We start from the raw sequence: 21,882 nt of genomic DNA, 5'->3' as shown, positions 1-21,882 counted from the left end.
GGACCACTGCCGAAATGTTACAGCTAGCGTGATCAGCTGCAATAAGGGAAATCTTGTAGTGCTGGATCATCACCTGTGGCTTATCCTGACTGAGTTGAAAGACTCAGAGAAGATGGCCCTTCTGGACACCTTCTTTGAACTGGCAGTGGAGATGTTCACGGACCCCCCCTGTGCGTTCCCACTCTTCCTCAGCACAGCGCATGGGAAGACCACACAGCCCTTATGCTGCTGTTCTGCGTGAACATGAGCCAGCAGTGAAGCCAAAGACAGCCTTGGCCGAATCGCCTTTAGGGCTTGAAGGGCCAGAGACCCATCCATGACAGAGACGGCAGGCAACCGGCACCGGAAACAAAGCCGCTGTTCCTGACATTGTCTCTCGGAGGAGGAAAGCTGCACCCAGCCCCAAAGACAAGCCAGTCGAAAAGTGTTCACCATGCCCCATGCCTGTTGCGGGTGGCAAGAACAATTGTCATGTTTGCGTTTTGACTATTCCACAATGCAGTGCAATAAAGTAAAAAAATATACAGATCTCAATAATCAGGGCAATTTTCCTCCTCTCACTCCCCTCTCCCCCATCACTCACTCTCACACTTGTGTGGTATTAAACTCCCTGCCCCCAAACGGCGAGTTATCCCTCATTATATGCAGTCCGCCCCGCCCACTGTCACAGTTCACATAAGCGTGGCAGGCACTGCCAAGGGTATCAGAGTAGGTTATGAAATCAAAGAACGGCTACATGCTTCAGTTCTTCCACAGGCCACCCAGCTTCAACAGTGTGTTAATATCCTCTGTACTGGAGCAGAATGCCTCAGTTTTCCAAGAGGAAATACACAATCTTTTCGCAAAACGCTCTGTAGAGACAGTGCCCCTTATAGATCACAAAAGCACCTTCTACAGTCTTTATTTTCTGGTGCCTAAGAAAGACGGTGGACTCCACCCAATCTTGGATTTGAGACCGCTGAATCGCACACTTTCGAAACGCTCTTTAAAAATGATTATGCTAAGGCAAATCCTCTCACACATCAGCTCAGACTTCTCACTCATGTTCAGAGCCTAGGGGTGGCTGTGAATATGCAAAACAGCATGCTGGTACCTTGCCAGAACATCTCCTTCTTAGGAGTGGAGCTGAATTCAATAAATATGCGAGCATGTCTGTCGGAGGAGCGCACACAAAAACTGACCAGATCTCTCAGTCTTCAAGTTAGGCTTTCAGAGGATGTGCAAATTAGGACTCCTACATATGCGACTGCTTTAGCTTTGAAAAGTCGCAAGTCACAGAGCACAGGGGACGCGGACACCTTGCAAATACAAATAACATGTGACTGCTTGAAAGCAATGACCCCTTGGAGCGATATGACTCTGTATCGCCAGGATGTTCTTATTGGCCAAGTGATCAGGAGAAAGACTTACGACAGATGCATCAAGCACGGGCTGGGGAGCCGTATGCAATGTCAGATGGAGAAGTTGTGGAACATAAACTGTCTGAAGCTCCATGCTGTACACCAAGCTCTCGAGTGCTTTCTCCTGGACATTCTCCACTGTTACATTCTCATCAGGATGGACAGCATGACTGTGGTAGCGTTTATAAATCACCAAGGGGGCATGACATCGCAACCGCTGTTGTGGCTGGCGAGATAGCTTCTTCTATGCGCAGATCGACACCACCTCTCCATCCGGCCAGTACATGTCCCTGGACGACTGAATTATGGCACAGACTTAACCAGAGGGGTAGGGAAAACCACGGGGAGTGGAGTTTACACCCTTTGAAAGTCAATAGGATTTGGAGTGTATTCGGCAGGACGGAGGTTGATCACTTCGCAAAAATCAGAGAGGAAAGGTAATCTGTTCTGTTAGTGGTCTGTTCAATCAACAGTGATAACCAGAACTGATGGAGATGCTGGTAGCCCAAAGATAGATCGTATGCCATCCACATTGAAAGTATATGTGGCCGCTATTGCAGCATTCTATGCATAAGTCGATAATCGTGCAATCGACAGAAAAGACCTGAACATATCACCCTGCAGCCCAAGACTGGCTGCCCACTGAAGCTAAGCAGGGTTAAGCCTGGTAAGTACCTGGACGGGAGACCTCCTGGGAAAACTAGTTTGCTGTTGGAATAGGTGTTAGTGAGGCCAGCAGGGGATTCTCGCCCGGTGGTCTGCATGGGTCCTAATGCCCCAGTACAGTGACGGGGACACTATACTGTCAAAAAGCAACATCTTTCGCATGAGATGTTAAACCGAGGTCCTGACTCTCTTTGGTCATTTTAACAAACCCATGGCACTTGTCATAAAAAGTGCCATGGCCTCCTAATATTCTCCAACCACTTGATTGTATCTGTAGCTGGTGTGCGATGAGCGAACCGGCTCCCTGTCCTGTGGCTGCCACTGCATCATCCAAATGGATGCTGCACACTGGTGGTGGTTGAGGAGAGACCCCCCCCCCCCCCCCTTCACGTGATTGTAAAGCACTTTGGGTGTACAAAGATACACAATAAAAAGCACTATATAAAATTTTATCATTCATTCATCATACGATTTTTAAAAGAAGCAAGAAGGCTGAACCCTCCTCGCCTTTCCACCCTGCCCACTTGTGATTTGGCGCTGGGACCCCTGTTTGAGCCGCACCCCCCTTGACTCAAACATGGTTTCGACTAGGTACTGTAGACCTGAACTGTGTTAAACAAGAGCGCCAATATCTTTTCCAGTCTCTTTACGGTTCTGTATGTGAAACTTGACATACTTCAGGCCAGGCTCCATCGCTGTGATATGATGGGATTTTATACATTTCCATAGCAATGTAGAGTGACCGAATTGAAAGGCAATGCTCTCTGTCTCTTATTGCTATGTCACCAAGCTCAGGATTTCAGAACGGCAAGTTACTTCAGTCAAGATTCTGAACAAGGGCTGCTTAATACAGAGTGGGAACCCCTCATATTTTGTGCGCTTGAACGCCATTGGTCAATTTCACTGTCATTATTCAGTAAGGCTTCAGTAGTATTTGGAGGAAAGGGTACTTCTATCATATCAATGTTGCATTCCCTCATCTCAGGGAACTGAGGTTACATAAGTAACCATATTATCACGCTTATGTTTCTGTTCCACCTGCCTTTACCTAGTTTTCCTTTGTTCCTTGATTAGTCCATTAGTTTCCTCCAGTGTTAATACATTATCTTGTTTGTCTCTGCTCATTTAAGCTCTTTATTTCCTTTGTCCTATATTAGTTTGCGCTTAGATGTTTGTGGCTGTCCTTTCTCCTGCTTATTCTCCTGAGTTTCTGTTTGAATTAAAGACTGTTTGGTGGATTACTCCTGCGTTGTGTGCTTCTCTACAGCCACAATTCGTGACACGTATGGTCAAACATGTCCATCTGTTTACGTAGAAAAACAATGGAAAAGCAATTTAAAACCTTATATATATACTTTTTTTTTAATTTGAGAACTAAACGAGTTCATACTTAAAGTTAACAACTAAGAACATTCCTGAACTATAAGCAATGAAAGAGCAAACACCTTGGGAGTAGATCTGAAGATCTGGACACACATACACCATGAGTGGTGCCTCGCATCTCACATATCTGATCAAACACTGGAAGCATTAACATCACACTTCAAATGCAAATACATGTTTACATGGTATATATGTGTGTGTGTGTGAGGGACCGAGTGGACATACTGTCAGCCATCTGCATTTGGGATGAGATGTGAACGTATGAGAAGAGAAACACAGCTTGTCTAATCTGCCTCAGGCACAAACACACACACTCACACAAACAGAAATAGTGTTTCTCTGTCCTACTCTCCATATGTCTCTCTTTTCCACTACACTAAATAGCTTTCATTTTCTTTACTCCACCTCTAATAATGCCTCCATTTTTTTATTTTCTCCATCTGCTCTCTACATTTATGTCTGTAAAATATTCATCTTCATTTCTACTTCTACACTCAAATGCATTTGTAGGACAGCACTATACATTTCATTCTTTTTTGTTCAATGTAATATGTACACAAAATTTAACACAATGGTTTGGCTTTCAGCTGGAGGGTCAGAACCCAAGAAAAGTGCTGAATGCAGAAAATACAGGGCAACTAACCATATAAATTTGCAAAATTGGGCAAAAAAACGTTAACAATATATTAGTAGTTTTAGTAACAATGAAAATAAGTAGTTTCAGTAGTATCATTCTATTGTTCTGTCCATCTATCCTCCTGTCTTTCTATAATTCATTCCATCTATACATCCATCATCTTTCTATCATTCAGTCCATCCATCCATCGTTCTGCCTGTCTATCCATCTATCATTCAGTCCATCTATCCACTCATCATCCATCCATCCATTGTTCTATTGTTCTGTCCATCCATCCATCCATTTATCAACCATTCTATTGTTCTCTCGGTCTATCCATTCATAAATCATTCCCTATCTGTCTATCCATTCATCATCCATCCATCATCTATCATTCAGTCTATATATCTATCCATCCATCCATCATTCTATTGTTCAGGCAGTCTAACCATCCATCTATCATCCTTCTACCGTTCTTTCTGCCTTTCCATCAATCCATCCATCCATCTTTCTATCACTTTCCATCCATCCATCCATCATTCTATTGTTCAGCCTGTTTATCCATCCATCTATTTATCCTTCTACCGTTCTGCCTGTCTGTCTTTCCATCCATCCATCTATCATTTAGTATCCATCCATCCATCCATCATTCTATTGTTCAGCCTGTTTATCCATCATCCATCCATCCTTCTATCATTCTGCCTGTCTGTCTTTCCATCCATCCATCGTTCTGCCTGTCTGTCTCTACATCCATCCATCATTCTAATATTCTGTCCATCTATCCACTCATCAGCCATCCATTCATCATTCAGTTTCTCCATCCATTCATCATCCATCCATCTTTCGCTCTATCCATCCATCCATTTATCCATCATTCTCTCTGTCTGTCTATCCATCCATCCATCATTCCCTGTCGGTCTATCCATTCATCCATCCATCTTTCTATCATTCAGTCTATCCATCCATCATTCTATCGTTCTGCCTGTCTGTCTATCCATCCATCCAATCATTCTAATCATTCTATCGTTCTGCCTGTCTATCCATCCATCCATCCATCCATCTATCCATCCATCCATTATTCTATCATTCTGCTTTTCTGTCTGTCTTTCCATCCATCGTTCTGCCAGTCCATCTCTCTATCCATCCATCATTCTGTCCATCTATCCACTCATCATCCATCCATCAATCCATCATTCATCCTCTTCATCCATCCATTTGTTCCTCTATCATTCTGTCTATCCATCCATCCATTCACCATTCTATTGTTTTCTCTGTCTGATTATCCAACTATCCATTCATCCATCGTTCCATCACTCCCTCTGTCTATCGATTCCTCATCCATCTATCCATCCTTCGGTCTCTCCATCCATCCATCCATCCAGCCATCGTTCTATTGTTCGGTCTATCCATCCATCATGCAACCGTCATAAAATCTCTCCATCAATTCATCTGTTGTTAAGTCGTTCTTGTCTATCCATCCATCCTTTCATTATTCCCTCTGTCTATCCATCCATTTATCTATCATTCTATCATTCTCTGTCTATTTATCCATCCTTCTGCCATTCAGTCATTCTTTTTGGCTGTCTATCCATCCATCGTTCTCCATATCTGTCTGTTCATCCATCCATCTGTCTATCATTAATTCATCTGTCTATCATTCTGTCCGTCTATTGTTTATTTATTGTTCTAACTATTTATCTTAAAGGCACATTTTTTAAAACAGGGTAGAAAATGGACGTTCAAATTGAAATGCAACAAACTTGTAAAATATGCCCCGTTTAACATTATTATACAAGGATACAGAAGCTTCATGAAGTCTTGAGCATCAATATGCCTTCAAGGTTTCCCAGTGTTAACTGCAGGGGCAGGAAGAGTTGGATGTGGGCAGGTTTCTGTAGGGAAGTTTCTGTTTTTTCCACAAGGCTTGCTGGGTGACAGGAACAGATGCTTTCAGATGAATAAATTCATTTCAAGCAGTATGTATACAGCATCCTACAAAACTATTGCCGTTTTCTGCCAGGGTGTTGGTGTCAGATGATGAAATTTTAATCTGTATGTGACAGCAGTTCTCTGCCAGTCAAGTCAGTGTTTATGTAAAGCCTGCAGGCAGTCAGCAGAGTGCCTAAATCTTTAATAAGACAAAATACACAAGTCCCAAAATCATCTTTCCAAATCCCCAGCATCAACTCTCTCTCATAGACACACAGGCACTCATATGCATTCACACATGAAAACACACACAGAACAAACCACAAACAAGAGCGGCCTGGGACACAGGGATAGTAACATAATTGCTCGATCCCTGAACAATTTCTGTGTATATGTAACAGAGAATTAACTACAAACATTGCAGGTAATACATTTATAATGCATTAATTATTTTAAAATGTTTATAAAATGGTGAATAACTTTATCTCATTCTATAATCAATTACTTTTTTGCCAAATGAGGAGAATGTTATAAGTTATACCAAGACCACCACACATCACAGATTTGATTTCTGGATTATGATGGTCAAAATTATGGTCACTTTTAAATCATGCATGAGAATTTGAATTGAATAGGCCACAGAAAATTAAACTGGAGTTTGATTTCAAATAACAGGAAGATACATTTTTACTGAATTGCAATTCATAGAATTGAAATAAAGGAAATGCATAGTGGGGAAAGTCCAAATAATTTACCAATCAATCAATCAAATAAATTAATCAATCTCTATCTATCCATCCACCTACATATCTATTCATCTATCCATTTACCTATCCATCCATCCAATCCGTCAATTCATAGATCTACATATCTATCCATCCACCTATCCATCTATTCATCCATCTACATATTTATCCATCATTCATCCAGCCAGCCATCCATCCATCCATCAATCCATAACCTCATGAACTGTCAAACTCTTTTTATACTTTCAAAACTTTCAAACAGTGCTTTAAGTCATCATCCAAAATGTGTTATTGCAAATAATGTTAAGTGAATTTTAGAATTTTTATGTATTTTAACAAATTTGCATCCTATTTGCTATCTCAAATCAAATTCAATTCTGTATGGTGCACAACTGTGTTACAATACAAGCAGACACTCAGAAGACAACTCTGAAATGACTTGCACTGTGTTTACCGCACCCTCAAACTTCACCTTACACTCCACGTGTCTCGTACCGCAGACTTCATCCCACACACTGAGACCATCACATCCCAAATTTTATTTCACAATGTCTGATTGATATGAGCAGGGTTCTGACTGTCTGAGACCAAGGAATCAAGACTGCAGTATTACATAACTCTGGCTCTTGTTAGCACACTGCTGTGTATGTTCGATACTAACAAGGGAGCTATCAGCATTTTGATGAATTGACAGCTAAACAAGCTCACCCACATGCAAAAAAAGCTGCATAAAAAAATCTCATCTCTTTTTTTAAAGAATATCGTTAGATACTGTATCTATAAATATTAAAGTATACTGACTTAAATTATCAGGAAAGAGACATCATATTTTTACTTTAAAGCCATATTTTGTGATATCTGTTTGAAGTGTCTTTGTCAATTTAAGTCTGTTCTTTTAATCAATTTTTTTTCTGCAAATATTGTCATATGCAGTTAATCGACATTTTATGTAATTTATATTATTCGCATTTAGAAATGATTGACAGTTTTTTCATCCTCAGCAAAAAGCAAAGAAGATAAGATGCTCATTCCCTTGATCCTCGCTCTCTATTCTTTCTCTTGTTTTCTTTTCAGAGAGAGTGTAAGAGCCAGAGGGCAAAGAAAGGAGAGGGAAAATGGAGAAAATGAGCAGACAGAAAATGAGAGTTGATGTGCAATTTCACCATCCAATCCGCAGCCACCCTCCTCAGCTGCTTCCCTCTCTGTCTGTTGAAATATTATGTAACCGGGCCCTAGGCATGATAATTAGGAAGCTTTAGGTATTAGCTAAGACCAAAGACAAGAACAAAGGAACAGTAAGAGACAGAGTGTGTGTGGGCATCCTTCTTCACTTTCATATATAAAGGTTGAGCCATTAGTGAGTTTTTTTTTTTTTAAATCAGTCGGATGTCTCTTAGACTTTTTATAAGATAGCACTGAACTTAAATACTACTCCTGACCTGTTGGTGTGTGTATGAAAATTACACGTAAAACTAATAGTGTGTGTCTGACACATTAAATTGGACTCAGTGTGTATCACTTGATTAAACCTTGCGATATCTTTATTTAATTAGAAGTATTCTATTCTATTCTATTCTACAGTGCAGAGCCCAAATAAATTTTCTAAAGTGATTAGAGAATATCCCGAGGACTGTGTGTGGATACTTTGCCATACCTTGTACAGTATTACAATAAATAAATAAATATATAAAGACACCTGACTAACGTCCATTGACACCCTGAAAAAATAAAAATTATAATGAAAGAAAATAATACTTAAAATAACAAACATCATGATTTTCATTTGAAAAAAAGTTAAATTTGATGTACAATAAATCTATTCTTCTCATTAAAGTAAAGCTAATATTTAAAAATATAAGGGGTGAAGCAAATATTTCTGTACCCACCAGAAAAAGTGCAACAAGTGCTGTTTGAAAAGTATTAGCAGAAGAACCAATACAGTAATTAATAAATAACATTTAATTTTGATAATTATCAAATTACTGGGTTACACTTTATTTTAAAGTTTATGTAATTATACATTTAAGTACATGTGCTATATGATTATGGTTAGGATTAGGGTTTGGAATAGGGTTACTTGCATGTAATTATGCATAATTAATTGTTAGTAAGTACGTTGACACAGTAAAATAAAGTGTTTTATTATTATCACCAGTATAAAAATGGCAAACACTAATTATAGAATTTAATTTGAATTTTCACTTGGTACTCAATGTTGTACATATGGTGGGAAATGTAAACTCAAATATTTTGTTACATTTCAAACTTAATGCTGTCAGAGCTTCAACATTTTATTTAAAACTTTTAATAAAGAGGGAAATACAAAACTACATTCCATTCACTAGACAACTTTACACACTTCTTTAATTCACACAAACACAACAATCATTCATGTGTACTATAGAGGCTTGTGGTAAAAAGCCTTTTGCTAAAAAGCCTGAAAGTTCTGGGTGTTAATAAAATTGCAGAATATTATGATACAGGTTAGTATGCAGAAAATATAATTAGTCTTATATAAAAACAATTGTTTATTGTAAATCCTTATTCAAATGCATGACAAGGACAGACTGAAGACTTGTTTGTACTCTGTAGGGTCAGCATTGTGAATCCACACAATATCAGACAAAGCTCTCCCTTCTTCACAGACAAGTGTGACACTCACTGAAGCAATCTGAGTGTCTGAGGAGGAAGCCCTGTCTGTGCGGACAGCGTTTCTATGGAAATGGATGTGGGTGATTCATGGAGTGTGTCAGGCCAAAAAATAAATCTCACACATACATGTGGGTCTGAGAGAGACAGAGAGTGGGCATGATGCTTTAATGTTTTTGAGTGTTTAAGAGTGTTTTAATATGCTAGTGTTATGAATGTGTGAGTGTTTGTATGTCATGAGGGCAGTACTGATATTGTACCAAATATTAAATGTTCTTCAAATATATCAACTACAAATTATCATTGCATATATGTATATATTTTGTTTTCTTCAACCGGTTTATTGAATGCACTGTCCGAAAGAACTACTGGTGATCCGCTATTTTTGGACCAAAATGTATTTCCGATGCTTCAAAATATTCTAACTGACCCTCTGATGTCACATGGACTACTTTGATGTTTTTCTTACCTTTCTGGACATGGACATTTTTTGGTGAACTATCCCTTTAAGTTATATTCTAATTTTCTGAGATACTGAATTTGGGTTTTTCCTTAGTTGTCAGTTATAATCATCACAATTAAAAGAAATAAACATTTGAAATATATCAGTCTATGTGTAATGAATGAAGGGATAATATATATACACACACACACACATATATATATAAAACCTTAACACTGCAATACTGCAAATTACTATTGTAAATATGTAAATTAGTTTTTTTTTTTTTTAACTGATCGAAAATGAAGTGAGTTTATAATTAAAACAAGAACAAATATCTGCCAGTGGGCTCTAAAAAATGAAACTTACACAAAGGGTAAACTAGCTTTCATTCCCACTGACAGAATTTAATTTTTGTTATCCGCATTAGCTCACTGAAACTGGTTCAGTTTTCCAACACTTAATTTTAAATTTGCATTTCAAGAAAATGTATCTTTATTTATGAATATTTAAACATTTGTATTTAAAAACAAAAATACTGACACGAATGTTGGTGACCAAACAATTGACAGTAGCCATTGACTTTCATAGTATGGAAAAAATACAATGGAAGTCAATGGCTACATTCTTCAAAATATCTTCTTTGTGTCTTCTTTTGAGCAAATTATGAGAATTTCCATTTATTGGAGAAGTATCCCTTTAATAATGTAATAATGACATTGATAAGGATAAAATGTGTGTGTGTGTGTGTTTTTGTTTGTTGCTTTCTCCTTTCCCTGCTTAATGTGGAGAGGTATACCTAAAAAAACACACATCAATGGTCGGACAATGAATGAAAAAACAGATTAACAAGATTTCTGAAAACATGACAGAATCTGTAACTTATTCACCTTCCGACATCTGGACTCCTCAATCCTCTCAGTATTGAGTTAATACCTAAAGCTGCAAATTACCACAAACACCAGAACAGAGGGAGAGATGACCTTGTTTCTCCATAAGCATAAAACAGCTTAACAGGCTTTGCTAAGGAGAAACTGGTGCTCAGTATGATTTTTTCTCTAGCTCATGACCTCCATCATTCCTTCTTGAGGCTAAAACAACACAAGATGCGTGTATTTTTGGGTGTATATTTTTCAGTGTTGTGGTCATCATGTAAATCATGCCTCTGGAAGGTGAATGACAATGTCTCTCTCTCTCTCTCTCTCACACACACACACACACACACACACACACACACACACACACACACAGCAGACCTAATCTGTGCTGCTCTGACATACTGATGAATAAACTATGAAGGGAGGAAACTGAACTGACTGTTACACTATTAACATGAGAGAAAGAGATTAAATATAAATGGCTCTGTGATTTCTGCTTTGATGAAAGGTTAAAATGTACGGAAATATTTCCTAGGAGGTTTAAGAGTCAAAACATCTATTAGCAGGCCTTTTAACATGCAAAAAAAACACATTGTTGTTTCTGTGCCGTGGCCCTAACTGTGACATCTGATGAATAATTCTGGCAGTAGTGCACTGTGGGATTGAGTAAAAGCTACTCAGCCTCTATGATTTTGAAAACACAAGGTTTGAAATGCTCATTTAAGGATAAAAGGAAAAACACTTTACATCTGTGGCCCCTTATGTGACTAAACATGAGTCAGATGCTCTTAGCACGTGTTCTGTACTGTGATTTTCTTCCCCTCTTCATTAAGAGATGTGACAGATATGGAAGTTCTTCAGATTTAGAATTAATCTCTACCCAAGAGGTAAAAAATGACTCATACAGCATTCATGAAAAGCTTCTCCTGACTCCTGATGAGCTGCCAAACATATACTGCTTAGAATCTTCAACGTCCTGGTCAAAGTCAGTCCACTTTGTGGCCATTTTGTTAATCTTCCTTGGTGGCTATTTGCAAAACTCTACTTAAATGAGACTCAATTAGAATTTTTGGGTGAACTATCCAATTAAAGTTAAAATATTAGAAATGTTGTTCCTCACCTCCAAGAGAACCTGGTGCAGCAGTCGGGCCGTGTTCTCCGAGACCTTCCACGGGTCTCTCTCCTCCACCAGCATGGCATCCAGAGTTCCCTTCTCCAAAACTACATCAAACACACCATCGGGGAAGGCCAGTCGTCGGGCGTCCATGCACAGCCAGCTGAGCTGAGCGCAGTCCTTGTGTCTCTCCGCCATGCTCTCCACACATACATTGGAGTAATCCACATTAGTGATGGAGGTGTAGCCGGCCCGGTACATATCATAGCTCAGAGCACTGTTGCCACAACCTGAGAGAGAAAAACAAAGAGTCTGGCAAATGAAAAAAAGTTTAAGAGTTCTATTACTGATAATTTAGGAGTCACTCTGGCAAATAAATGTTGTTGTCATTTCAACTTAGACCTACTGCATTCAAAAACTGTTAGGCCAAGAACAACAAAATACAACAGAAAGACAAGTCAAAGGCTTCAAAAGTGATACACTGAAAAACAGCAAATGAAAGAGCATAGAAAAAAACAAACAAAGAGAGGAAAAAAACAGCCTGGACTGAAAGAACATACACACCCTCAGTGTGAATGACGATGCTAAATTAGGCCCCGTTTACACTAGTGCATTTTGTTTTAAAATGTTTTAGAATGAAAACGATCCTCATCTACACTGTCGTTTCTGCTGCTTTTCAGAAATGGTCTCCATTTACACTACACAACCCAAATGGTGACAACAATGCGCATGATGTTATTGTTTACACGGTCATCAAGGATACGCAGAGTGAATGTGGGCAGCCACGCCATTGTTTTCAAAAGTCTCCGTTTTGGTCTGTTTACACTGAAACATAACCCCGGAGTTTACAAACTAAAATGGTGTCTGCAGCAGGTCTTCTACCTGGTGAGGTGGTCCAAAAAGAAGACACTTATCTTTTTAAAATTCTAATGATTGCATGTAAAAAAGCTATCACTCGGTCTTGGTTAAAGATTGACCCACCTCGGACTGAACAATGGAAAGAAATAGTGGAGGAGATACACTCAATGGAGAAGATGACATACTTCCTACGTATCAAAGGACATATATATAATAAGCGCTGGTCAAAATGGTTTGCATATAAAGAAGCGGAACAATTTTAATACTTTATTTTAATCTTTTATTTCACTGTTATATAATTTATAGTGCCCCTTGTTCTTTGTCCTTGTATGTTGTGTTGTAATAAAGAAAAATGCCAAATAAAGAGTATACATTTTTTTTTTTTTTAAATGGGGTCTGCAGCATTTTCAAAAGTCTCTGTTTCGAGGGCAGAAAATGCCAGAGTAGTGTAAACAATAGACGTAACTGTAGCAAAAGTTATGCATTTTAAAACAAAAATGTACTAGTGTAAATGGGGCCTTCGCTTAGTACCAAAAAAATAATGGAGCAGCATGAAAGTCTTGAACTTTCTCATAACCAAAACATTCTAATGCTAAAACGTGCCACCCATGTGATAAAAAGTCATCAGATGATTCAACATCACCAGTCTAACCAGAGGTGTGAGTGACAGGAAGTCACATGTTGAGACTTCCTGTTGGGCATCTCAGCTCCTGAGGTGAGAGAATCTTTAATTATCGCCTTCTTCGTTAGACTAATTAAATAGTGCTTAACGAGCAATCTTACAGAGGGTTTTTAATCAAAGTCATTTTCTTTCTGTCTTTTTTTAACAGTTCTTCACCTCAGTCTGTTGTCAACACAGCTCTCTTCTCACTTAACACTGCGTATAAAGACAAAGTCATGGAGTCATTTTTCACAGGAACGTTGCTGCTCTCTCAGTGTTATCTGGAAGCTTGCAAGCCGTAGTCTCAGCAGGACGACAGGCATTTCCCTAGGGGCACCTAACAGTACATTTAAACCAGAGCGTCTCAAACTCTATTTATAGCTCTTTATAGAGCATTTATCTCGCTCATGCTGCCACTCTTCTCCCAGATCTCATTACAAAACCATTCTGTGCAAGTGTGCCAGTTAGTGCCAACAAACAAAAAAAGTATGTTTTTTGAGCATATCAAAACACACTTCAGTAAAAAAAAAAACATAATTTTTGTTAAAATACTATAGTTAATGTTACTACGATAAAAATGTGGTGACTTGCTATCCAAAAATGTATTACACAATTCAACTTAGATACCAAAAGACAATACAGTATTACTTATATTGATTCAATTGAATTATATTTTTTATTTTCAGTTTTCATTTCAAGTAATTTATTTGTTGTTGTCTTTCTTTTTTAATTCAGCTTTCATTTAGTTTTAGTTTTAATATTTTTATTTCTTCAAAGTAAACTTATTTCATTAGCCAACCCAAGGCACAATTTCTAATTCATCAAATTAATTGTATCTAATATTTTACCAATAATATTTATCCAAATGATTTTCAATATTTTTAGTTAACAATAACAATGTTAAACACTAATTATGGTCTTATTTTGGTTTAATAGTAGAAACAATTATGGCCTAAATATGGTATTTTGGTAAAAACTACAGTTAAAATAGTTAAAATAATTTCTAAATGTGTTTAAATTTGTAATTTCTGCATTACAACGGTTATCAGATGGGATTACAATGTGTTTATTTGGACATAATAATGTTAACTTTTGGATTTTTTTTTTTTTTCCATTTAGGAAACCTGTTTGAAAACAGCCATTATTTCTCCAATTTTGTTTGGTACTACTAAAAATACATATCTGTAAATGGTGTACAAATGTTTGAATATGAGACACAGACATTTTGTGCTGTTTATTAATACAGTTTATTCACTGCCTCATGGGTTTTAATGGTTTATAAGGTCAATGGCCATTGAAAGTGTATAAGAAAAGAAACATTGAAGAGAGAGAAACACAGAGACGGAGGGACTGTGTGTTCCTGACCTACCAACCACTGCCCTATCTCATTCTCCACTCATAAACCCTCCTTGTTTCCACTCTCTCCATGACATCACCAGCCTCACATGACCTCTGACCTTTACTAGTGTTGCCTCTGCCTGGATCCCCCTCTTCAGAGCTTTCGCTGTGGCAACGAGGACCGGGGAATTTCCAGAGCGGAGATGCTAACTAACAGGACAGAATACTAAATTAGTTTAGCATGAGACACATAGCCTTTCTTCATTCCCTGCTCTCTCACTCTCTCCTTCTCCACACAGGGAGATGGAAAAAATTATTCCAGCATCTCAGACAGTCACGAGACACACGAGACAAACATCACAAAACCCGGAGACTCAAGCAGAACGTGCCATTCACAGATGTCTCTGGAACAGAAAGCAATCAATTCACTGTATGAACTCTTTATTCAGCCAGGGTCCAAATTTCATAGAACAATCTCGCTCTTCCAATTTTTCTGAAAGTAAATGGTAAAATTGGAACGTTGCACATCTCAGGCAACAGTACTATGAGTGAAGATCAGAGGAAGTTTTTAATCTTTGAGGAGATGAAAGTGCCTCATCTATGTTTCCCATAATGCCCCAGTGCTGCAGAGATAGTGTAAATGATTTAGCACAATGATGTCACACCAAGCGAAGCATGAAACTACAAAGTATTGCAACACAGCAGAATTAAGACATGACAAGCCACTCAAAATTTACTTGTCACACAAAGATATGTTGGACAGAATATTTTTTGGCCACTATTTCCAAATTATTTGACAAAAACAATGTCTAACTGGCTGATTTTCAAAGTGGAATCTACTTGCAATCTTATCAATGGATAGTCAAGACCCCTTTACATCAAGAAAAAATAATTACGACCATACATTTTTGAAACATACATACATATCTATCTATAAAACAGAACGTTTCGCAAAAAACATTTAGCGATTGTACATAACAGACACAAGAAAGAAGTTCCTCTGCACCTCTATAATGAAAGTACAAGACAGAACCACAAGAAGCGATATAGATCAGCATCTGAACGACAGGAGAAACATGGTGTACCAGAAATTATCATCATTTTCCGCTGAATTTGTAACTGCTTCGGACATTGGTGCTCTGAACATGTTTTTTTTTCTTGGAAAACCTCCACACATTTTTCTCTCTATAGTGTTAACATTCGTCTTGATGTTAAATCCATAAGGACACACACATTTTCGTATAGTACCCTGAAATGTCAGCTTCATGGAGGGAGCGGCTCTGTTGCCTTGGTGATATGAGATCGAGCGCAGCAGACAGTCTCCCACAGGTCTTTGTTTACCAGCCTCCCAAAGCATACTGGGAATAGCAGATACACAAGCACACATGAAAACACAAGAACTGAGAGAGAGAGAAGATAACATCACCAACAGTGCTGTAAATAGGTCACGAGAGTGCAAACTTGTAGAATGAGAGAAGTGGTTAGTACATGTACGCATGGCTCTAAACATGTTCTTTTCATTATGATGCGTCGGTTTATCTCGGTCACACATACAGAGACTCTGACATCATCTGTCACACACGTTTAGAAATATTCTCCAATGAACCATTCAACCAAACTCAACTTATAGACGTAACTTGCATGACTGATATTTTTCGACAACAAGACATAATCGATGGAACTGTGTGTGTGAAATTGACTGTCAGGAGATTTGTCTCATTGTGAAAGGTTTCAAATCGTTGAGAAAGAGGTCAGAGGTCAAAGCCAAGGTTCACAGACAAAGTACAAATTCAGTCTCTCTGTATTTATAAATAAAAACACGTACGAATACGAAAACCCTTGGACTTTGTTCTAAATAAAATGTATGTAAAAGTATATAGACTTATATAACAAAAGCTGTCTTTATACATAAAGTAACAAACAAATAGATAAACAAATGGGGTCAGAGAGTAAAAGGAAATTCTGACTTTTTCTGAAATTTTACATTAAATTTATCCAAAGTTACAATATAGGCATTAATAAGATTCTATTTTAAATATTCATGAAAACAAATGTATCATGAATGAATGAATGGAGAACAATTGTTTCAACATAAATAATAGTAATAAATGTTTCTTGTGCATCAAATCAGCATGATTTCTACAGAAGTAATGATGCTGAAAATTCAGCTTTGCCTTCACAGGAATAAAATTACATTTTAAACCATATTCAAATTCAAAACAGTTTATTTCAATCAGAATATTATTTCACAATATTGCAGATTTTACTGTATTTTTGATCAATGCAGCCTTGGAGAATATAAGAGAACTCTTTAAAAAAATATTTAAATCTTACGAACCGCACGAGATGTCAAAATATATGTGGCAAAAGAAATAATATTAAGAAATAATTAAAGAAACAAAGAAGCTATTTGAAAAAGTTCTAAAGAAACCTTAACTATACACATCAATTTCTGTGCCATATTATCAAGGTAACTCAAAATAAAGTGAGTAGAGCATAGCGATGCTCGAACTCACCCAAAGAAAAAGGGAACAAAGAAGTGTAGCAGCCAAGGCGACATTTCCAATCACCCTCCTGCCAGGCTGCAGTCTGTGCTCACACACACACACACACACACATCACAACTTCTCACATACTAGTTTTCACAAGAACACAAGGGAGCCTTTACGTGTATTCTCAAGTGCGTGTTAATATCGCTTTCACTTGAGTGGGGATCACCACTTAGTATGTGTGTGTGTGTGAGTGTGTGTTTAAGAGAGAGGATGTCCCCTGTTGTGTAAAGTTATACGAAGAGTGTTTTGTGAGTGTTGAGATGTGTTTGTGTGTGTTTGGTGCAGAGATAACTCTAGGTGAATTCCTGATGAGACTCAAGGAGCTTTTCCAAACACACACACACAAACACACACACAGAGTTCAGCTGGAGGGGATGTTAGCAGTCGACTCACGGCAGGAGAGAAGGAGAGCAGGACGGAGAGATTAAAGAGCTTACTCACCACAATCTGTACACAGAGAGAGAAAGAAAGAGGGATGGTAGGATGAAAAGGAGGAGTGGAGGACACTTCAGACTTAATCTTCAGTGTGACCTTACTGTGAGGAAGTTTGCATGAATATTTAGGCCATCTTTGTCATTTCACTAATATGTTATGATAAAGTTACATATTTCCCCTCTACTTGTGGACTCTAGTCGACATGTCTGTATTTCCCACAAGCCCTTGCTCACAGTAAGTGCTTAGTTGTTAGTGAGAGACTGTGTTCTGCCGGAGGGGCTCTCCCAGAATCCTCTCTGCTCTGAAAACGGCTGCGCTGCTGCTTATGTAACAGAATGCACCCTCTTTGGTGGCCAAACTACTATTCCAGTTGATTGGTTGAGTCATGTTGATCCCTGTGCAGCTAAAAGGGGCTTATTTTCACAATTATGACTTGAATAATATATAAAAATAAATTATAATATAAATATAAAAAAATATACATAAAGGATAACATTATAATGCAATTACACAGATTAAAATTGATTATAATTGTATTCCTTAAATATAAATAATAGCATTTTAAATAAAACTATTTGTATAGATGTACACAAATCAACGTGTGTGTGTGTGTGCTCTTGTTTTTGTGACATATCGTACACAACTCTGTATAATGACATGGGTATGACAGGTATTACAAGGAGAGGGTGACTTATGAGGACATAACCCATGTCCCCATTTTTCAAAACGCTTATAAATCATACAGAATGAGTTTTTTGTTTGAGAAAATAAAAATGCACAGTTTCCTGTGAGGGTTAGGGTTAGGGGTAGGGTTGGTGTAGGGCCATGGAATATACAGTTTCTACAGTATAAAAACCATTACGCCTATGGGATGTCCCCACTTTTCACAAAAACAAACGTGTTTGTGTGTGTGTGTTTGTATGACAGACAGATTACATAGAATATACAAATATACAATAAATATATAAACCACATTTCTGCATTTTTTGCAGTTCACTTAAATAGCAATGAACCTTTAAAAGTATAAATATTTCTCAGCTTCTCAATTAATATAAGCTTAAAAAGAAACTCCTTATATGGCTCAAGTTAATCTTTCAATATAAAACTATAGGATTTTTTACCGGTTTATTAATGACCCAACACTATAATTAACAACTTAACATTTGTTGAAAAAAAAAATTAATAGTTAACTAAACTTTGGTCAAGCAAAGACTTAAGCGGAAACAATGCATTTAAGTTGTGATAACTAACCGCGGCAATGTTTTTTTTTTTTACAGTTAAATATTTTAAGTCTGGTTGTTTAGAAAAGCTACACCTTTTCCCCAAGCTGCAAGATTTAAAGTATCATTCACATCTGCAACTAATGGTATGTAACCAAGTATTATGGTTATTTTTGAAAATGACGTCATGTCAACAACCAAGAACTGTAACAGGAGACAATCGTTATAACATAGAAAGAGAGAGAGAGAGAAAGAGAGAAACCAAGAGAGAAAGAGCGCAGTTGGTCGGTCACTCAGTACAGCATCTCTCTTGACCAGATTAATGTAATGCTTCATACACAGACACACACACACACACGCGAGATCCCTAACGAACAACTTAATCTTATTCTTAATGCTTTCTCCTGGCTCAGATTAAACCACCACAAACACAAACCATAAACCACAAACACAAAGTATTTTCTCGTTCTTTCTTTTAGTTTGTCTGAAACAAATAAGACAGTTGCAGAAAGTAAGATAATAATCGCCAGAAAGAGAGAAAAAACTATGAGATACAGAGGGCTATTTCTGCAGCTTCAGCTGACCTTGAAAGAGTTTCGAATCAATCCATCCGAGTATGAATCTAGTGCACGCGGAGCGATAACGCTGAGCCTAACATTCAGTCTTTGACTTTTACACACTGGATCATGATTCTGCCTTGACCTTGTAACCTTACAACAAAAGTTAAGTGACCCCTCATCACAGTCAACAGCCTAAATTAGTGTGCTAAATTGAGCCAAATTGTAAAGATTTATTTTTAAGAGAAAATACATATTTACTTTAAGGTTGAAACTTCAAATTCTTCCACAGTCAACTTTTTTTCCATTGTACACTTTACATAAAATGCTAAAGCCTCAAATTTATCACCTTGCTGTCAAGCTTTTAATACAATTACATTTTTTTGCTGTACATTTAAGCTTATTTACAGTACAGTTCGTGTAAGTTCGTAAGAAGCGTATATAGTTAATAAGGTCACATTTTTATTGCAAAAAAAAAAAAACCTCTTATGCTCCTCCAATAGTTTATTGTAAAAAGTTTTGTTTCCATTTTTAAATTGTTAAAACAAACAATTTGCTGATTTAAAGTTTACAATTTTAGAGCTAAAACTTCAACACTGCATTAAATAAGATAGAAAGGACAGCAAAGTTTACTGTTTTAGTTAAAGCTGCAATATGCGATTTTTGTAATTGACCACAAGAGGGCGCATTTCCAACAATAACAAAGGCAAAGCTTGATGACGCTATGAAGCAGGTGACGATGGGAGATGTCGTTTTTAATGCGTTTTCACCATAGCAATGTATCTAAATTGGATAAACAAATCATGATCACGGATGAGGTAATTTATTCGTTTTTGTATTACCTGTATATTTGATCGTATTATTTTATGTAATACCCCTCTCTCCTGGCCGATATTTATCCTGGTTTTATTCCTCCGTTTGTCACACAGTCTGCGTGTATCCGAATATGGACGCTTACGTTTTACTGGCACTTCAATAGTCACCAAAGAGTAATCGTGATCCATAACAACGACAACCAAACAATACGTGCGGCAATAACGTAACCAGCACTTCCGCATTTGACCATGTGATATTCCGCTGTGGTGGAACATCACATGGTCTACACCGGAAACAAAGTATAGAGCGGACATTGCATCACTGAGAGGCGACATTTCTTTTCCGGGACGGCCAGTTATTTAAAATCGGAATTTCTCCGAAATAACAAATCTTTGGAGACTTTTGAGATATTGTAAGTACACAACTGGAGGAAATATATAACACTGTGCAAGTTATTTTCTGAAATTTTATTACAAAATTCCTCCATATTGGAGCTTTAAGTCTCAATTATTTCAGCTGAGGGCCTACAGATGGAAGGACAGGACAACATTTTTTCCATGATATCTTTAATCTTGATCTTAAGTCAATATCTCAAGTTATCTCTATGGATGAATCTGTGAGAATAGACTTTATTTGCTACTTGATATAATTTTGTCAATACACATGTAAAGTTGTTGTTACACAAATCCCACTAAACTGAAATCGAGAGAGATCAGTCGATGGACACAGATTACCGCAATACCAACAGCTTTTCATTAGTCTTCATTAGTAAAAAGTGATTCCTCTGCTAATTCCCTAATTAGTGGGTGTGTTTGCACCCTACGCAGAGCCAGTGTGGGGTGAGAGCTGCCAAACGCCTTCCTGCTCCACAAATATCAAAAGAACTAAACAAACCTGAGCTAAAGGTGAGCAGAGGACGACGTGATAGAGCAACAGACACCCACAAACTTACTCCAACATGCGCTGAGAGCGAAATAAACTTCTAGAGTTGATTATCCTGTTGCATGCAGAAGAATTGCGGAGGATTTGGGAATGAAAAGCACATCTCTGTCCATCTGTTCGATTTCAAAGCATACAATGTCAAAGGAGACAGGGTGTGGGACAGGATACCTGCGTGTGGGTGAGAAGGAGGGTGGCTTTTTTTCTGTGCCTCTGCTCGTCTTTTTGAAAAGGGCAGAGGACTCTGGCAGCCTCTGAACTCCCACAGGAAAGCAACTCTACAGAGCTACTTTTATATGGAACTCAACAGACATCAAATCTAGCACAAAACACTGTCTAACTCCCCACACTCTTCAACACTGCACACCCACAAGAGATAAAGTTTCACTCCAACACTTTATTCGAAGAGATGTTTGTGGTCTAAACCCCAAAACCTCTACAAAGACAGTGAAAATCTGCCTTGCCGAATTAGCAAGACATATTTCAGAAAAATCAGACCCATGATGACCTCTTGAACATTTTGAAGAATCAAACAGATAGCCCAGATAGCTTATTATATAAATATTGTGTAAATTAAACATATTACAATGTGGTATAATAACAGAATTTTGAAGATAATACTGTTATGTTCATAAGTTTACACACCCCTTGCTGATTATGCAAAAGGTTGTTAATAACATAAG

The 21,882-nt window shown here is 37.7% G+C and overlaps 1 protein-coding gene across 8 annotated transcripts in view; it reads right to left on the bottom strand.

Moving 5' to 3' along the window:
* Positions 1-21,882, bottom strand: part of ece2a (endothelin converting enzyme 2a) — a 62,182-nt gene that overhangs the window by 30,954 nt on the left and 9,346 nt on the right. For all 8 annotated transcript variants that reach the window (XM_052548596.1, XM_052548598.1, XM_052548599.1 and 5 more), the window contains exon 3: positions 11,830-12,113. In XM_052548596.1, coding sequence (XP_052404556.1) covers positions 11,830-12,113 — 284 coding nt within the window. The remainder of the gene's footprint in view (positions 1-11,829; positions 12,114-21,882) is intronic.

Source organism: Carassius gibelio, chromosome B2 (genome assembly GCF_023724105.1).
Source record: "Carassius gibelio isolate Cgi1373 ecotype wild population from Czech Republic chromosome B2, carGib1.2-hapl.c, whole genome shotgun sequence".
Taxonomy (NCBI): domain Eukaryota; kingdom Metazoa; phylum Chordata; class Actinopteri; order Cypriniformes; family Cyprinidae; genus Carassius; species Carassius gibelio.
This window is presented reverse-complemented; position numbering and strand designations above follow the sequence as displayed.